At 42.1% G+C, this 14,772-nt stretch overlaps 1 protein-coding gene across 4 annotated transcripts in view; it reads left to right on the top strand.

The window, feature by feature from the left end:
• Positions 1–12,521, top strand: part of Mfhas1 (multifunctional ROCO family signaling regulator 1) — a 90,131-nt gene extending 77,610 nt beyond the window's left edge. For 2 of the 4 annotated variants that reach the window (XR_012441480.1, XR_012441481.1), the window contains 2 exons: positions 5,240–5,348; positions 9,861–12,521. Coding sequence is in view for 2 of the 4 variants with exons in the window: in XM_074054699.1 (XP_073910800.1) it covers positions 9,861–9,894 (34 nt within the window). In the remaining 2 variants the exon portion in view is untranslated. The remainder of the gene's footprint in view (positions 1–5,239; positions 5,349–9,860) is intronic. The other 2 variants (XM_074054699.1, XM_020186081.2) reach the window with 1 other exon arrangement.
• Positions 12,522–14,772: the final 2,251 nt, after the last annotated feature.

Genomic DNA, 14,772 nt, shown 5'->3' on the forward strand with positions numbered 1-14,772 from the left:
ACAGAGACTGCACACATCGGCTCATTTTAAATAGAACATGAGCTTATTGTTCTAGCTAAAACCCATCCTGTTTGAGTTTTTCATGTCTATATTTTTGTAGCTAGGAACTAAAGAGACCACATGGAAACTGAGATGAAATCCCATGTGTATTGTATCTTAAAAAGTAGCAGCCACAGACCTTCTTGGGTCCAACCTCATTATTTTAATATCAAGTATTTATATTTGTGTGGCAAACTTTGCTTTTTCATCCTGTTGACCACACACATATCTTTTTCACACATAAGCCTTTTACATTGATGCTGGAAGGTTTGCATTTGAGAATTGTGACGTGTAAATTTCATCTTGGGAAACTTGCTGTTCAGCCACATGTGAGCTCTGTGTGGTAGGAGCTATATCTCCTCCTGGAAGTGGCAGCTCTCCTGCTGTGGCGTGTTCTGTACTGCCCCATCTCTAGGGGCATTACCACGCACTAGCAACTGCAGTGGGAGTGTGATGCCTACTTTCTCCAAACTGGGCAGCTCAGTACACAGAATATCCTTCATGCATCTTTGCTGGAAAATATCTCTGAATACCCAAGGGAGACACTCATTAAGGCTGTTTTCAGAATGCTCTTGTATCTAACATGTACCTCTTATAATTCATCACTGTTGTGACCCTAAGATCTGTGAAATCTTGAAGTGCTACAAATACATCAAAGCAGGATTACATAATAAGTTCCTGTTGGCTGGCACATATCCTGTCTTGAATATATCAAAACTCAGAAATTTTACTGTGCTGTAAATTTCTTTGAATGTGTACACATTGGACCTCCTCCTTTTCCCCTAGATACACCTCGGTAAAAGATAAGGGGGAGTTATAGAGCCAGAGGGAAACAGTTATCCAACGTACTTTGCATTGATGTAAATTTCTCTGAGCCACAAGAGAGGTTAATCTATTGCTTTGCCATAGACATGAGTCATTTAATAGGCAAGATAAGAGGTAGGAAATACATTATCCATTTACATGAGAAGCCACAGGGCACCGAGCAAGCATTACCAGTGTCCCATGTGGGCTTCTCGCTGTGCTGTACAGAAAGATCCTGATTATACCACCCTGAAAAGAATGCTATCAACCTCTCCCTCTGACAGTTTATTGAACCAAAATGAGCAAACGGCTTTAAAATCCTGGGTAATCAGAGGTCTGCAGGCTTGGACCTCTAGTTGCAGGAGGGGGATTGAACCACTTTGACCTAGCAATCTGAATAGTTTTATTTTGAAACAACACCCCACTAAAAAAAGTCTCACAAATTGGATGGCAGCTTTGCAGTACCAACTCCAAATGAAGGAGCACTCTGTATACTAACGCTTCATATCTCTGCAAGACATTTTTTGGTAGGGAGGCAAGGAGAAATTATCTGTTTAAAAATATAAACTCATAAAAATATGCTTAGATGAAGCTTAGACTTGTGCAGTCCACTTTATAAGCATGCCATGAGCACAAAATAAAACCAAACATACAGAGGCTGCGCTGGGCCCAGTGGAAGGTGTGAAGCACAGTGAGCGGTAGTATGGCAAGTGTGGGGATTTGCAGGGCCGATGAGGACAGCTTCTCACTAAGGTGTGAGGTCCCAACAAGCCCTAGGAGTCAGGAAGCTGAGGTTCTTACACTGTGTTGCAACTCCAGCCAGGTTAACTTCGGCAGCTCTCTACCAAGTGCTTTCCTACGTCGTCATTCCATAAGATGTAGGTGCATGGACAAGACCAGGCTTTGGTCATCAGGTGTGGATATCAGAATTTCCAGGGGAAACGACCAGGCATGAGACTTTAAAAAACACAAAAGTCTGTCTGGGGGGGATTGATACCAGCGGGAAGGGGGAGGATGTGGTGAAAGGGTGTAGGCAGGTGAATATGCTGCAAATACTGTGTATACATGTATGTAAATGGAAAAATGAGACCTGTTGATACTATTCCAGCAATGGAGGGAGGGGGGAATAAAGGATAATGGTGGAGGAGGTGAATTCAACTATGACATGTTTGATATATTGTAAGAACTTTTATAAATACCACAATATATCCCCAGCACAACAACAACAAAAAAGTAGAATAGAGAGAAAGAAACTATAAGCAAAAAGTAGAATAGAGAAACTCAAAAATATAAATATACCACACACATATGACCCAGTTGATTGTAAAGTGTGTGCATTGTACTTTTCAATCTCTCAGATCCCTTTTGTCTGTCTTAGGGTGGGCTTCCAGCCAAGAAGGCCTTGGTCTATCAGACCTTTCTCTGGTCAATATCCAGTTGGTAGCACAAGGCAGAAGCTGATGCAGGCCACATTGCTGTCAGCCTCTCAGTTTCCTCCACTCTTGGGCAGGGTGAACATAGCATTCATTGTTCAAGTCCAGAAAGGATGAGAGTGCCAGAAGGCTGTTAGTAGGTACACTGGGATGACAGATCAGGCCTGGGGACCAAAAGAGCTCCTGTACTCTTAGGTCATTGATGTAGATCTTATGGTGGTTTTCAAAAAGACACTCCAGGCCCTTCTCTGTTGTTTCCTCCTCTCCTGAATAGATCAGATCAGACTTATCAATTAACTGCCTGCCCTTGACCATGTATAAATAATGGTGCTGCACTGCAGTTACAAAGGAAAAAAAACACCATATGACTATTATTTGGTCCTTCTTTATGAACTCCACACTTCTCTTTTTCTCATTTAAAAAAATCTCTAGATGTTTTATTACCCTATGAGGAGAGGCAGAGAATAAAGCGTAATTTTGTTTTTTTTTAAATGTGATGCACCCCTGTGACTTTTCTCAGTGATTGGTGAGTTGAGGTTGCCACCAACATTCCATGCAGGAGAGGTTCCAGGAACTGAATGAAATGCCTCTCCTGCACCTCTCCCTCCAGGGAAAAACAGAGGCTGAGCGGCTTCTTGGTTGTTTTTTTTTTTCTTCTTTTGTAAATGTTTCTTTTTTTTAAATTTTTTCTGTTTTTTTTTCTTTATTATTTTTGTACCAGGGGGACATTGTGACATTTACAAAAGTTCTTAGTCGAATTTACCCCCTCCATCACTCTCCTTTACTGAGTAGCTTCGTGTGTTCTTTGCTGATGATCAGATCGAAATGTCATTCCCATACTTTGGATAGCTTGATTTTTAGGGATAGCTGCATGTGACCTGAGATGACCACATGTCTAATAGCAAATTCTCCTGAGTTGCTCCAAAAAATTCTGACTTCTTTGAGAGTATAGGTTGTGTCATGTACCTTTTTAAAGCCCTATTGATGTATAATTTACACACCATAGAACTCACCCTCTTAATGATTCTCAGCTGTTTATGGAGCTGTGCACCCCCTTACCACAGCCCAATCTTAGAACATTTTCATCACCCTAATGCCACCACTTGTGTCTAATACAACACCTAGCTGTGTGCAGTCAGTGAGTATTTTTAGTGTCCCTCCAAAATGGTTTTGTTAGCTAGTGTGTTGCTATAAAACAGATTCCTGAGCTTGAAAGAAGCTCTCATAAACACATGCTATCCCTGTCACAGTTCAGTCCAAAGGCAGTGAATTGACCTGCACCCTTCCCTGCTGGTTGCCTGTTTACTGGATGGTGGAGGAATGAAGGGAGGGGGAGCTGCTTGGCAGGACATGAGGAGCCTTCTTCAAAAGAACGTCTCAGTGGCAGTCCAGTTGACCCTAGATATCCAAAGTATGCTGAGCCTTGTACATGAGGAGTTGCAAGGGACAAAAGTATGCAGTTGTCCTTTGGTGTGCACTTAGGCATTGGTTCCGGAACACCGCCTCCATGAATACCAGAGTCAGCAGGTGCTTGATTACTTTATATAAAACGGCTCAGCGTTCACATGTAACCTGTACACCTGCTCCTATGTACTTTAAACCTAATACAGTGAAAATAGTTGTTATGCTGGATTGTTTGGGCAATAAAACTCTGTACATGTTCAAGTACAGATCCAATTTTTTCCAAAATATTTCCAGTCGGGGGGAGGGGTGGCGGTCTCAGGGGGAAATGTAGGGAGAAAGTGGAAGAATAATCTCTTAAGTTTTGATTTGTAAATTCCTGGCTCCATCCACTTGCCCTTTGGGCAGAGACACTTAGTATTTCCGATTCATGGGGTATGTGAGCTTCTTCAGGGGAGAGGGAGCGGGCCAGTTGCAGTTGATTTTTTTCTACAGGATACTTCTTTTTCCTCCAAAGACATTCTGTCTAACCTTGTCCTTGACAACTGAACTGTGAACTCTATGATAAACTGGCTGATAACCCAATTTACTTGCTTTTGGTGTAAAAGACAGGAAGAATTCATCCGGTTAGCATATTAAATTGTTTTACCTTGAGACATACTGGAATGCAACCCACATTCTTCCATGTGGTTTCTTAATGGATTGACCCTTGAACATGCAGGAAGTGGGAATGGATCACTTTTTATTTCCTGAAGTTGACCTTTCTCTTGTGATGGTACCATGTCTATGTGTTCCATCTCTGGACAGCAGCAGGGATTTGCATAGGATGGAGACGGAAATTAATTTTGATTTGGGCAGGTCATGTGTTACAGAATTAGCAGAAGTGGGCTAGTTAGAAATTGTTGAGCTAAGCTTTCTCCTTTTCCAGAAAGTACTAATAACAATAGAGGGCAAAGATGAGATACTGCTTCTCAAACTCCTTTTAAAAAACTTGGATGATTGCCTATCTTCAGTAGAGTTTTCATTCACACAAGAGCTCCACTAAATTCCAGCTACTTGCTGTTTGTAAGTATTCTCAAAAATATGATGCTTGCTTTGCACAGGAATTTTTGTAGTGACTTTGTGATTACTTAGGATATTTAAGACCAATTGCAGTAACTTTTTTATAAAAAGTATGATGAAGGCTCTGAGGCCTTTATTTCACCAAACAAACAGGCAGCATATGTCCAAGTGTATCTTGATTAATCAGTATGGACTTGATAAGACATTTTAAAAACAATGGAGTGAGATGAATTTGGTTCTATCACAATGAAGCATTTTTCACTGACCACTGAATTTTAGAACATGGAAGGCAAGATGGTCTGATATTTGAGAAGAAAAGGCTAAGTTTGGAGGCTCCCTGTGGGGTGAACCTCATTGATCTGCATTGATTTGTTTTGTCCTATGCATAGAGTGACAAACTCATTGCCAGGCTACTTTACAGGCCGGGAGAAACTGTTTATTTAATCACTTAGCCTCCCATCAGCCACATTGATACTGGAATTTTTCCCCTCTCTGCTTAGGTATCTTCATACTTTCTTGGAAAATTAAGTGGAAAAGATAGTGCATCTTTCCCTTATGCCATCATTTTTACTGTACCCAATCTGACTTTAGGAGCACCAGTTTTTAAGGGTAAGTCTCTGGGAAGCACAGAGTTCCTTGACTAGGTAAGGCCCTGAGGACCTGAGTGCTCTGGGAAGAAGGGGCGGGAGAGGGGATTGGGAATGAAGAGAACCCATAGAGCAGGACAGGACATCCTGGGAGAAATTCTCTTTTACTTGTCTAGAATCTACTCACATGTGGGAAATAGGAACTGCAAACTGTTTGATTCTTTAATTTACTATAACATTACGTTTGCCAGTAATTTTAGATCTTTTATTATACAGAATATAACAACAGAAAAAGCCCAAACTGGTTAATATAGCATGTAACTTTTTTTTTTTTTTTTTGGTGGTGGTTCTGGGGTTTGAACTTGGGGCTTTGCACTTCTTAGGCAGGTGCTCTACCTCTTGAGCCAAACACCCAGCACAGCATATTAGCATTTCAAGAGCAGACTTTTTATTTTCTCAAGGTTCTTTGAGCTCTGGAGTCACACTTTCTGGCTTTGAATCCTTGCTATTTGTTAGTGCTGTGGCTTTAGATTTCTGTAAAATGCAGGTAATAGAAGTACTTATCTCATGGGGGTTGTCTCATGGAGACAGACACTTGCAAGTAAAGCATTTAGTAAATTACTTAGAGTAATGTTCACTAAATTTAGCCCCTGTTGTTTCTACTTGAAATATATGTAGTGGACTCTGTGGATGCCATGTAAGAACTAAAACTAAAAGCAAAATGTTTCTGCAAATGTAGATGCTATGGTAAAATCTACCCAACCCCTTATCTAGCAGCTTATTAATTCAAATACCTGCCCACAGAAGTTAAATGTTAGGCTGGTAGATAGGTAAGAATATTGGCTTTTCTTCCTCTCCACTACCAAGTGAGAAAAGATGGAAGTCAGTCCATAAGGCATCTGCAGCAACCCTCAATACCCCAAACCTGTCTTCATGGAATAAAGAAGAGATGAGTGCTATCCTGTCTTTCGTATCACAGTCACAAATAACTACAGTACCTGATAAACCCCTCAGAGTAAAAGCCTCTGACCCATCGATCCTCCCAACATCCCTGTAAGTCACATAGGGCTTCCCAGAAAAAGCCATTTTCCCACAATCACAGTCACTGAATGTGCAGCTGTGTACAGTCCACATGTATCATGTGCTGTTTTCAGTGCCAGGTGCTCTCATTTGCACATGTACCTTAAACTGTATGCCTTCACAGAAGATTTGAAGTACAGTAAGACTAATGGATCAGTAAACATTGAAAAGATAGTTTATTAGTCACAGTTCCCGAGAGAAAGTGCTTTACTGTGGTTTCCATGGGAAGGAACAGGCAAGGCAGGGTAAGCAGACTTAGGACTGGCTGTGTGAATAAGTTTTTCAGTGGTCTCTGGAGTGCAGGAGCTGTAATTAGTGGTCTAGTGTCTGGGCCTGGGGTGACTAGGCAAATGGACAGTAATTCAAAGTGTGAGTCAATAAACAGGTGGTGAGGTCTTGCCTGTGGACCTCACAATCATCTTGGTTTGTATGTAGAGAATACACTGCCCACTGAGTTGTCTGCACTCTCTAGGAGTGGCTTACCCTGAGAAGGCTAGGCCCTCCAGGATTGTGAGTCCCCAGGTATCAAAACAGCAGAGCATAGGAAATAAAAGACCTAATACAACATGTTACAGCTTTAATCTCAGCCTAAGAGTTTTAAGTACTTTTGAGTCACAATTTATTAACTACATCCCAGGAGGGGCAGGTTCTTCAACCTGGGAGGATTCTGGGTCTGAGGTCCCCATAGGCCAAGCCCTCCCTCATCTCCACACCTCCACTACCAGCGTCCTACCCGAAAGCTCCCTGGATGTCCTGTAGAGTTCGTGGTATTGAACTGAATTTATTGTCTTTCTCCCCCAAAATTCTTCATCCATCTATTTCCTGTCTCAGGTAATAGCACAGCTTTGTACCGATCTGTCCAAGCTAGCAACCCGTCAGCTTCAATGCTTTCCTCTCCTCTCTTTTCCATGTATAGTCTGTCACCAAGACCTACTGTCCCAGCTTATCAGGGTGCTTGACATGAGTGAACTTGACCATGTAACTTTCTCTTCAGCCCTGTGCTTTCCTCTAGGCCTCTCATATCTGCCAAGATTCCTACAATTAAGTCTTGGTGGTCCTCCTATCCTACTTTCCAGTCAGTCCCTGCCACATCTCTCCTGATTTTAAAGCCTTGATGGCTTCTTGGTGAGTATAAGCTCAAGTTCAAAATACTGGGCATGCCTTACAAGGCCTTTCACAGTCAGATCCTAGCCACTCTTCCCTTACTGTGGAAGATCAAATGTAGTAACCCCCGGTTGCCACCCTTCTCTCCTACTCAGTGAAGATCCACTGACCCTAAGGCTGAGATTATGTGTTCTGTCCATTGGGAAGCCATCCCTAACCCTTCTAACTCTAATCAGTTATTTACTTATCTATTTATTGTTCATTTATTTATTTATTTGATAGGACTCAGAGTTTCGTGCTTGCAAAACCAGTGCTCTACTGCTTGAGCCACACCTCCAGTTCATTTTGCTCTGGTTATTTTTGCAAATGTGGTCTTGCAAACTGTTTGCCTGGGTTGGCCTTAATCCACAATCCTCCTAATCTCAGCCTCCCAAGTAGCTAGGATTACAGGCATGAGCCACCAGCTCCTGCTTAATCAGTCATTTTTTTCTATACATCTCCCTAATACTTTTTATGCACCTCCCTTTTAGGAATGATAATAGTATCATAGCTACTTTTTACCTGTGGCTTTTTCATTACATTATATTCATCACTTACTGAGTAGATATGTGTAGAGTATTTGCCCTATGATAGTCATTGTGTTAGGCTTTCAGGATTCAGAAATATCCAAGACAGAGGCTCCCTCAAGAATCTAATGGAATGAGATTCAAAGGAAGAGTGAGACCAACATGTGAGTGTCAGGTTGCAATTAAAATAACACCCACCACCATAAGTGAATGAACAGTCTTGCAAGCACCGAGAAGAAAGGACTCCACCAGGAAAAATCCGGGAAAGTTCTAGGGAATAGCGTTTGAGATGGGTCTTGAAGGATGAGGATGGGTTTGTTGAGATGGAGAAGCAGTGAAAGATAAGAGAATGTTGAGAATTTGATGACTCTTTTTTTCCCAAGATTTCAAACATGAAAAAGGTTATGAATGTGGAAAAATGTCAAAGGCAGTGAACAGTGGGGTATTCCCTAGAGGTGCCCTGAATCGGTTCCTCCATCTTACGATAGGCTCTGGGGAGCAGACAGCCAGACACAACAGTCTACGTTTCCAGAAGTTCATTAGATTCAGTGAGAAAAATATTTACTGCCACATGAACCCAAAAGTCACAGCTCCGCAGTTAACTGCCTGGTTGAGATGTGTGTTTTTACACTGTCATCCTCATTACAGTTAGATATATCATATTATCACTGGAATTTGAGACACTTTCAGAACCTTTTCTTCTGGGAGTTTACTATATTAATAGGGCTCCAAAAAGTTCTTATGGCTGAGTGCCACGGAAATGTGAAACTCCCTAGGAACCCAGATAACCAGCCTCTCTCTTCCCCATCAAGCATGCTTTGGAGTCAGGCTTGTCCTGGTTCTGCCTGGTAGCAGCTGCCTTTTCTCCAGGACCTGAATTGATAGGACTTGAGAATCAGATTATGCACTGCAGGGAAGGGTGCAATTCTGACATAGAAATAATGTGTGGACATGGCTTATTTTGGGGGGTGTTATTAATATTGTTAAGCATAAAGGAGCCCTTAGCTGGAAGTACATCTTATATAGGCTGGAAGTACATCTAAGGTGGATGCTGAATTATGTACTTGAAATCAAGCTGCATTGAGAGAAATGGGGGCAGTAGATCATAACACCATTTCCTTTCCCTTCACTGTCTTTGTGTTTTTATTAAATGTCGCTAAAACACTTTTTTAAAATCACACTGCCTGTCATTGTAGGAAAGCCAAAATAAAGGAGGGAGACATTTGACATTTTTTCCTCTGCTTTGTTTGAATTGAATGTCATTTTAATTAGCTGAGGACAGCAGTTTCTTCATTGTGCATTCACCAAACTCCAGATCTGGGTTGGCAGCCTTACTTGGAACACTTTAAGTCATTCTCTTTATGCTGGTAGACATCCATTCTCACTTTACAGTGTGTGTTTCTACTGCTGCAGAGTTATTTAGTATGTGTCCATGTGTGTTTATTGAGAGGAAGAAGATCTGTGTTTAAAGTTTGGGTTTGTTAATTAGAAATCTAGTTAAGCTAGAAAATTGCAGTGGAATAAGTAGTAATAGCCAGTCAGCATTGCTCCCTCTTTATGGTTGATTTGAGCTTAACATCACAGCAGAAATGTTGGCTAGTTCATTACTAAAGACTCATTCCTTTTGGGGCCATTAGTGGCCTGACAGCTAGTCTAGTTGTTCTAGATGTAGAATTCAGAAATTCGATTTATGTCCTCACCCTTCTTTCTTTAAATTGAGGTGGTCATTGTCCTTTACCTTTTGTCATTTCTATGTTTTCTTCTCATCCCTCCTCCCCATCCAGGAAGAACGTTGGTGAAAAGCACAGAAACCAGTGACTTTTGTGGCCGTGGAATTTCCGTGGAGAAAATAGAGCATGGGAACTCACCTGGACCATCGTCTGTACCTAGCGAGCCCTCCCCACCCCCAAGTGCGTTCTGTGGTCTGGAGCGAAGCGTGTTCATGGTGCTTTCAGAGACCAATGGCGAGGTGTGGAGGGGTGGGGGAAGGTTGGGAGAGAACATGGAGCAAATATTTCACCACCTGAACCTCAGATCTGTGATTCTCCAAGGAGAGCGCTACTTGAAGAAAAGAAAAAAAAGTCGAATGGCTTCTCAGGGATTTTGTTTTCTGTGCACACATAAGCCATAGTTACAGTCCAGGTGGCAGTGTTTAGATCACTCGGATTTCAGTTCTGTTCAATGTGAAAGGGATCGACTGACGTTCATTGCTGTTCCGTAACTAGTGTAAAATATGTATATGTTTATCTTTATTTTTATAATATGCAAATACATTTAAATTTATACAGTTTGAAGCTTCTAGCATTAGTTAACACTGGGTGCAATATTTTGCATGAGAACTGTGCCAAGATGGGACTGATTTCTTATTTTAGTGTAAGACTTTTTTGTTCTTTCTTTTTTTTTTAAATCCACCTTCTCAGATTAAAAAGTAAAAAAAAAAAAAAAAAGGAGAGAGAGAGATCTCTATTTGTTAGCCCAGGGATTTTGTGTTGGTTTATAGAAATTGCCACTAATTAAAGAGATCCTTCAGCGTGCATTTCAGACCATCTCCCCTCCTGTTTTTTCATTAAAGGTCCCTGCCTGTAAGTCATCAGGCACAGTGGTGAGATTATTCCTGTCGTCTCCCCACGTTAATGCTGGGTAGAGATGGGGCACTCCTGGAGAGCAAAGAATCCATGGAAAACCCGAGTCTTTCAACAGCTTAAGATAGTGAGGAGCCAATTCAGAATCATTGGAGGGGCTCTGCTGTTATCTTTCTTTTCTAAATCAGGGTCCAAACTTTAGCAGAATGCTTTGCGTGGCCTCCACCTCTGGCTGTAAGCCTCTGGGTCATGAGCTTTCTAACTGGGGAGCGCGTCCCACATTGCTTGTGATTCATACAGAGCCTCTTGTTGGATGATCTACTGCCAAGAAATAGTCAAACCCTTGTTTTGAAATCTCCAGGAGGTAAAACTTAAAAGCAAACCCAACAAATTACTCTCTAGTCTCCTCCAAACTGGGGCCAAACAGAATCTGCTGAAGTAGTACCACATTCTCGGAAGAATGTAAAGGACTCTGTTTACGTCTGCCTCCTCAGTGTGTTGATAGAAAATGTGTAAAATGAACTGTTTCTCACCAGTGTCAGACAAGAGAAGTGAGTCAGCTGGTATTACACTTCCACTCGTTTATAAAGTATTGACTCTTGGAATGCCACCGTGCACAAAGGCTCCACATATTTTTAACAGAAATAATAATAAGCAAGCCGCACTTAGAGAATTTGCAAATCCTCTTTGTAGTATTTGTGTAGAATATTTAGTCAGTTAGCTTCACTGACTTCAGAATCCCAGAATGCTCAAATATTATTTCTTATGATCATAAAATCAAGTAGGACTAGCCTGTGTGTGTGTTTTTTAATACTTGAATAGGGTCCCTCCCATTTGAGATTTCATTTTCCTTTTAGAGCACAGTCACAGATGAATCTGGTTGATCCATTTGTCACAGTTCTCATGTGTGCGCGTGTGCGTGCGTGTGTGTGTGTGTGGTGTGCAAGTGTAAACTGAACATTTAATTGCTTTATGAACCATTGAATTGTCGGGCAATAAGAGTTTTTAATTGGCACCACAATTCCTATCAACTGTTAAATCAACCCAACTTTGACCAGTCTCTTGAGAAAGACTCAACTGTATGACTTTGGGCCCACTCCCCAGAGGGTCATATTAATGAAATAATGCTCTTTTGGGTGACATACCTTGCAAAGTGTTTGTATTTTCATAAACACAGATGCCCACGTTCTTATTATCTGCGACTTTTTTGACAAGTGATGTTTTGTGCTGTCATCTTAACCCTAGAGAAGCAGTGTATGAGGAAACCTTGGTGTCACGTGTGTTTTGGCCAAAGGGCTGTCATGGTGTAGAGGGTCATGTGACCACAAGAAGCTCCAGAAAAGTATAAGAACTTGCTTCAGCGTAGGGGGAGGGTTGGAGACACAGAAACCACTCCACTCTACAGGAATTCTCGCCGACTGTATAGGAAGTTCCGTTTTCTCTTTCAACACCTGGAAAGACTCAGCAAGCGACCAAGGCTGACAGGCCATTCATTCACTAAGCACAAGAGGAATTTCTTCCACCCAAGGAGTCCCAGATGCCCTCGCAGTTTGCTATGGTTTCTATTCCTGAAGCTTGTGGTATCAAAACCACTTCCTGGAATTGTAAAAGCGCTGCCAGAATAAATGTTTTTCCCCCTTCTAAGAAAAAAACAAAAACGACAGTGCCCTACTTAACACTTGTGCATTGAACTCTCCTGCGTGAATAGAGAGGAAAGGGTTTGGTGTGATTCTGGTGGAGCGTGTGCTGTTACTCTTGCCACAGTCTGTGAATTGTAACTGTGCTTTCCCAGTTTATTGTTGTGAAGGGCGGACACTTAAAAAAATAAGATTTCAATAAAAATACAAAGAAATGGTTAAGCAATGCTATTTCCAGATTTAGTTATTTCTGGGTTTGTTTTTGACTTCAGTTTTATAAGTTAAGGAGTAACTGTTTTCTATTTTCAGTTCTGAGGTTTGAAGCTACAGGAGGTGGGGTGGCAGTTCCATCTGTTTGGGGATTGAGTCCCCAAAGGGAATACTCAAGAGTCACTGCTTTAAAACTCTGCGTCTGGAACATTGGCTTTGCCTCTGGGACTGGGGACAAAACCAAGGCCTCACACAGGTTAGGCAAGGCTGTCTGGCCATGCTGTGTTGCCAGACAATGTTGGCCATGTCCCTTAAGTCACACACGTTTCCAGTGAGCCGTTGTATAAGTCAAAACTTACACATTTGGGATAGTGTCGCAAGTTCTTTTTCCCTGACCTGTCATGGGCTCTTGGCAGAACTCCTGGCATGGCTTGTAAATGCTACCCCAGGGCCCTCAGGGGCTCTCCTCCTGGTTTTTGTTTTGTTTTGCTTTAAAAAAAAAAAAAAAGGCCAAGAAGAAGATAGGGAGATATAGATAGAAAAACAGTGTGTCTGGGGGAATGGACCAAGACCAGACAAGTCTTGTCTGAAGGCATCGAGGCCCTGGGGACCAGGGAAGAAAGGACTAGATTAACCCAGACCAAGAGGGCCTTTTTTTTTTCTTTTTGTGGCAGCACTGGGATTTGAACTTGGGGCTTTGCACTTGCTAGTCCAGGGCTCTACCACTTGAGCCAAACTCCCAGCTCCTTTAGCTTTAGTTATTTTTCAAGTAGGGTCTTGCATTTTTGCCCAGAGCTGCCTTCAGAGGGTGATCCTATCTACGCCTTCCAAGTGGCTAGGATTACAGTCATGTACCACTGAACCTAGTTTATTGACATGGGAATTGCACTAAATTTTTGCTCTGGATGGCCTTGAACCATTATCTCCTGATCTCCACTTCCCTGAGTAGCTGGGATTACAGGTATAAGCCTTCTTGGAAGACTCTTGGAAAGGTAAGTGTCCTGAATGCAAATGTGCCTCTGTCTGTGACAAAGCTGAAATCATTTGGCTGTCAGAATTTCCAAGAGTAATAAACAAGGTGAGCTCTGGGAGGAATGGCTCACTGTGTCCACGTTGCCAAGTTCTAATGCTCAGCAGCGCTTGAGTGCACGTCATAAATTTGAGCCTGTTTTTTTCTTTATCAAGAAACTCTGAGTTCCTTAAAGTTGCTGAGCAGCTCATGCGGACACGTTGTTCCCTCCTCCCAAGACTACATCCTCCACCTGGTCCTGAGCTTTTCGAAGTTCCCACATTTCCTGAGCTTTGAGCCCAGCATACCTGGCACATGGAAGCACTTCTGTACTGAATCCCAGTGCCCAGGGTAGCTTTGCCCATAACCGCTTTGTCCCCGGGTGGGACAGGTGGTGAGGAAGATCATCACCTGGCAGGACCTGCTATTGTGTCAGAAGAGGGGGTTTTAGAAAGTAAACAACCTTTGGAGGTTATCTGGGCTGGACTGCATGAGAAAATTCACCTGGTAACAGAACTCCACTGGAGTATTTGTAAGCTCTTTCAGGAAAAAAAAAAATGCCTTTTCACTTTTTATATACAACACTGTTTTGAATGAAATGGACATCATTTTAAACACTGAACCTAATTCGGTGTTTCCCAAACTGCTTCTTGGAACATTTGTGACTCCTGAGACCCTAACACATGCTTCCATTTCAAAGGCCTCTGAGACCCAGTGAGTTTGAAAAATGCGGGGTTAAACAAAGCCCAGAGTCCTTGCTATACGACTGTGAAAGCACTGAAGATACCATGCAAACTAGGAGTCTCCAAAAGGAGTCTGGAATGTGCAGCATTCCAACATGCTCCTGAGTGTGGAAAGAAGCCTTTCTAAGACTGGTCTGTGGATACCCCAAGACCAGGCTCTGAGAAGTGAGGATACATGCTACCCGGGGCCAGGAGTGGCAGGAGGTCCAAGTGACCTGTCACTTCACTTGCAGGTTATATAGGAAATACAGTGGTAAGAGCACTTTGTTGGAATCCTGACTCTGTCATCTACTTATCTTATGCCTCAGTTTCCTTGTGTGTAAAACAAGGGAAATTGTCTACTTCATGCAGTCAACATGAATATTAAATGAGAAGTGTGGAAAGTGCCTGTGACAGTAGGTGCTGACCACATACAGCTAATCTTATCAGATGGCATGGTTCTCTTTTTTGCAGAGAAAATGGGCCACACGCTGAGAGCCTTTCAAGGTCTTTAGCTAAAACTTTTGATAATTTTT

The sequence above is a fragment of the Castor canadensis genome, chromosome 14 (genome assembly GCF_047511655.1).
Source record: "Castor canadensis chromosome 14, mCasCan1.hap1v2, whole genome shotgun sequence".
Lineage (NCBI taxonomy): Eukaryota > Metazoa > Chordata > Mammalia > Rodentia > Castoridae > Castor > Castor canadensis.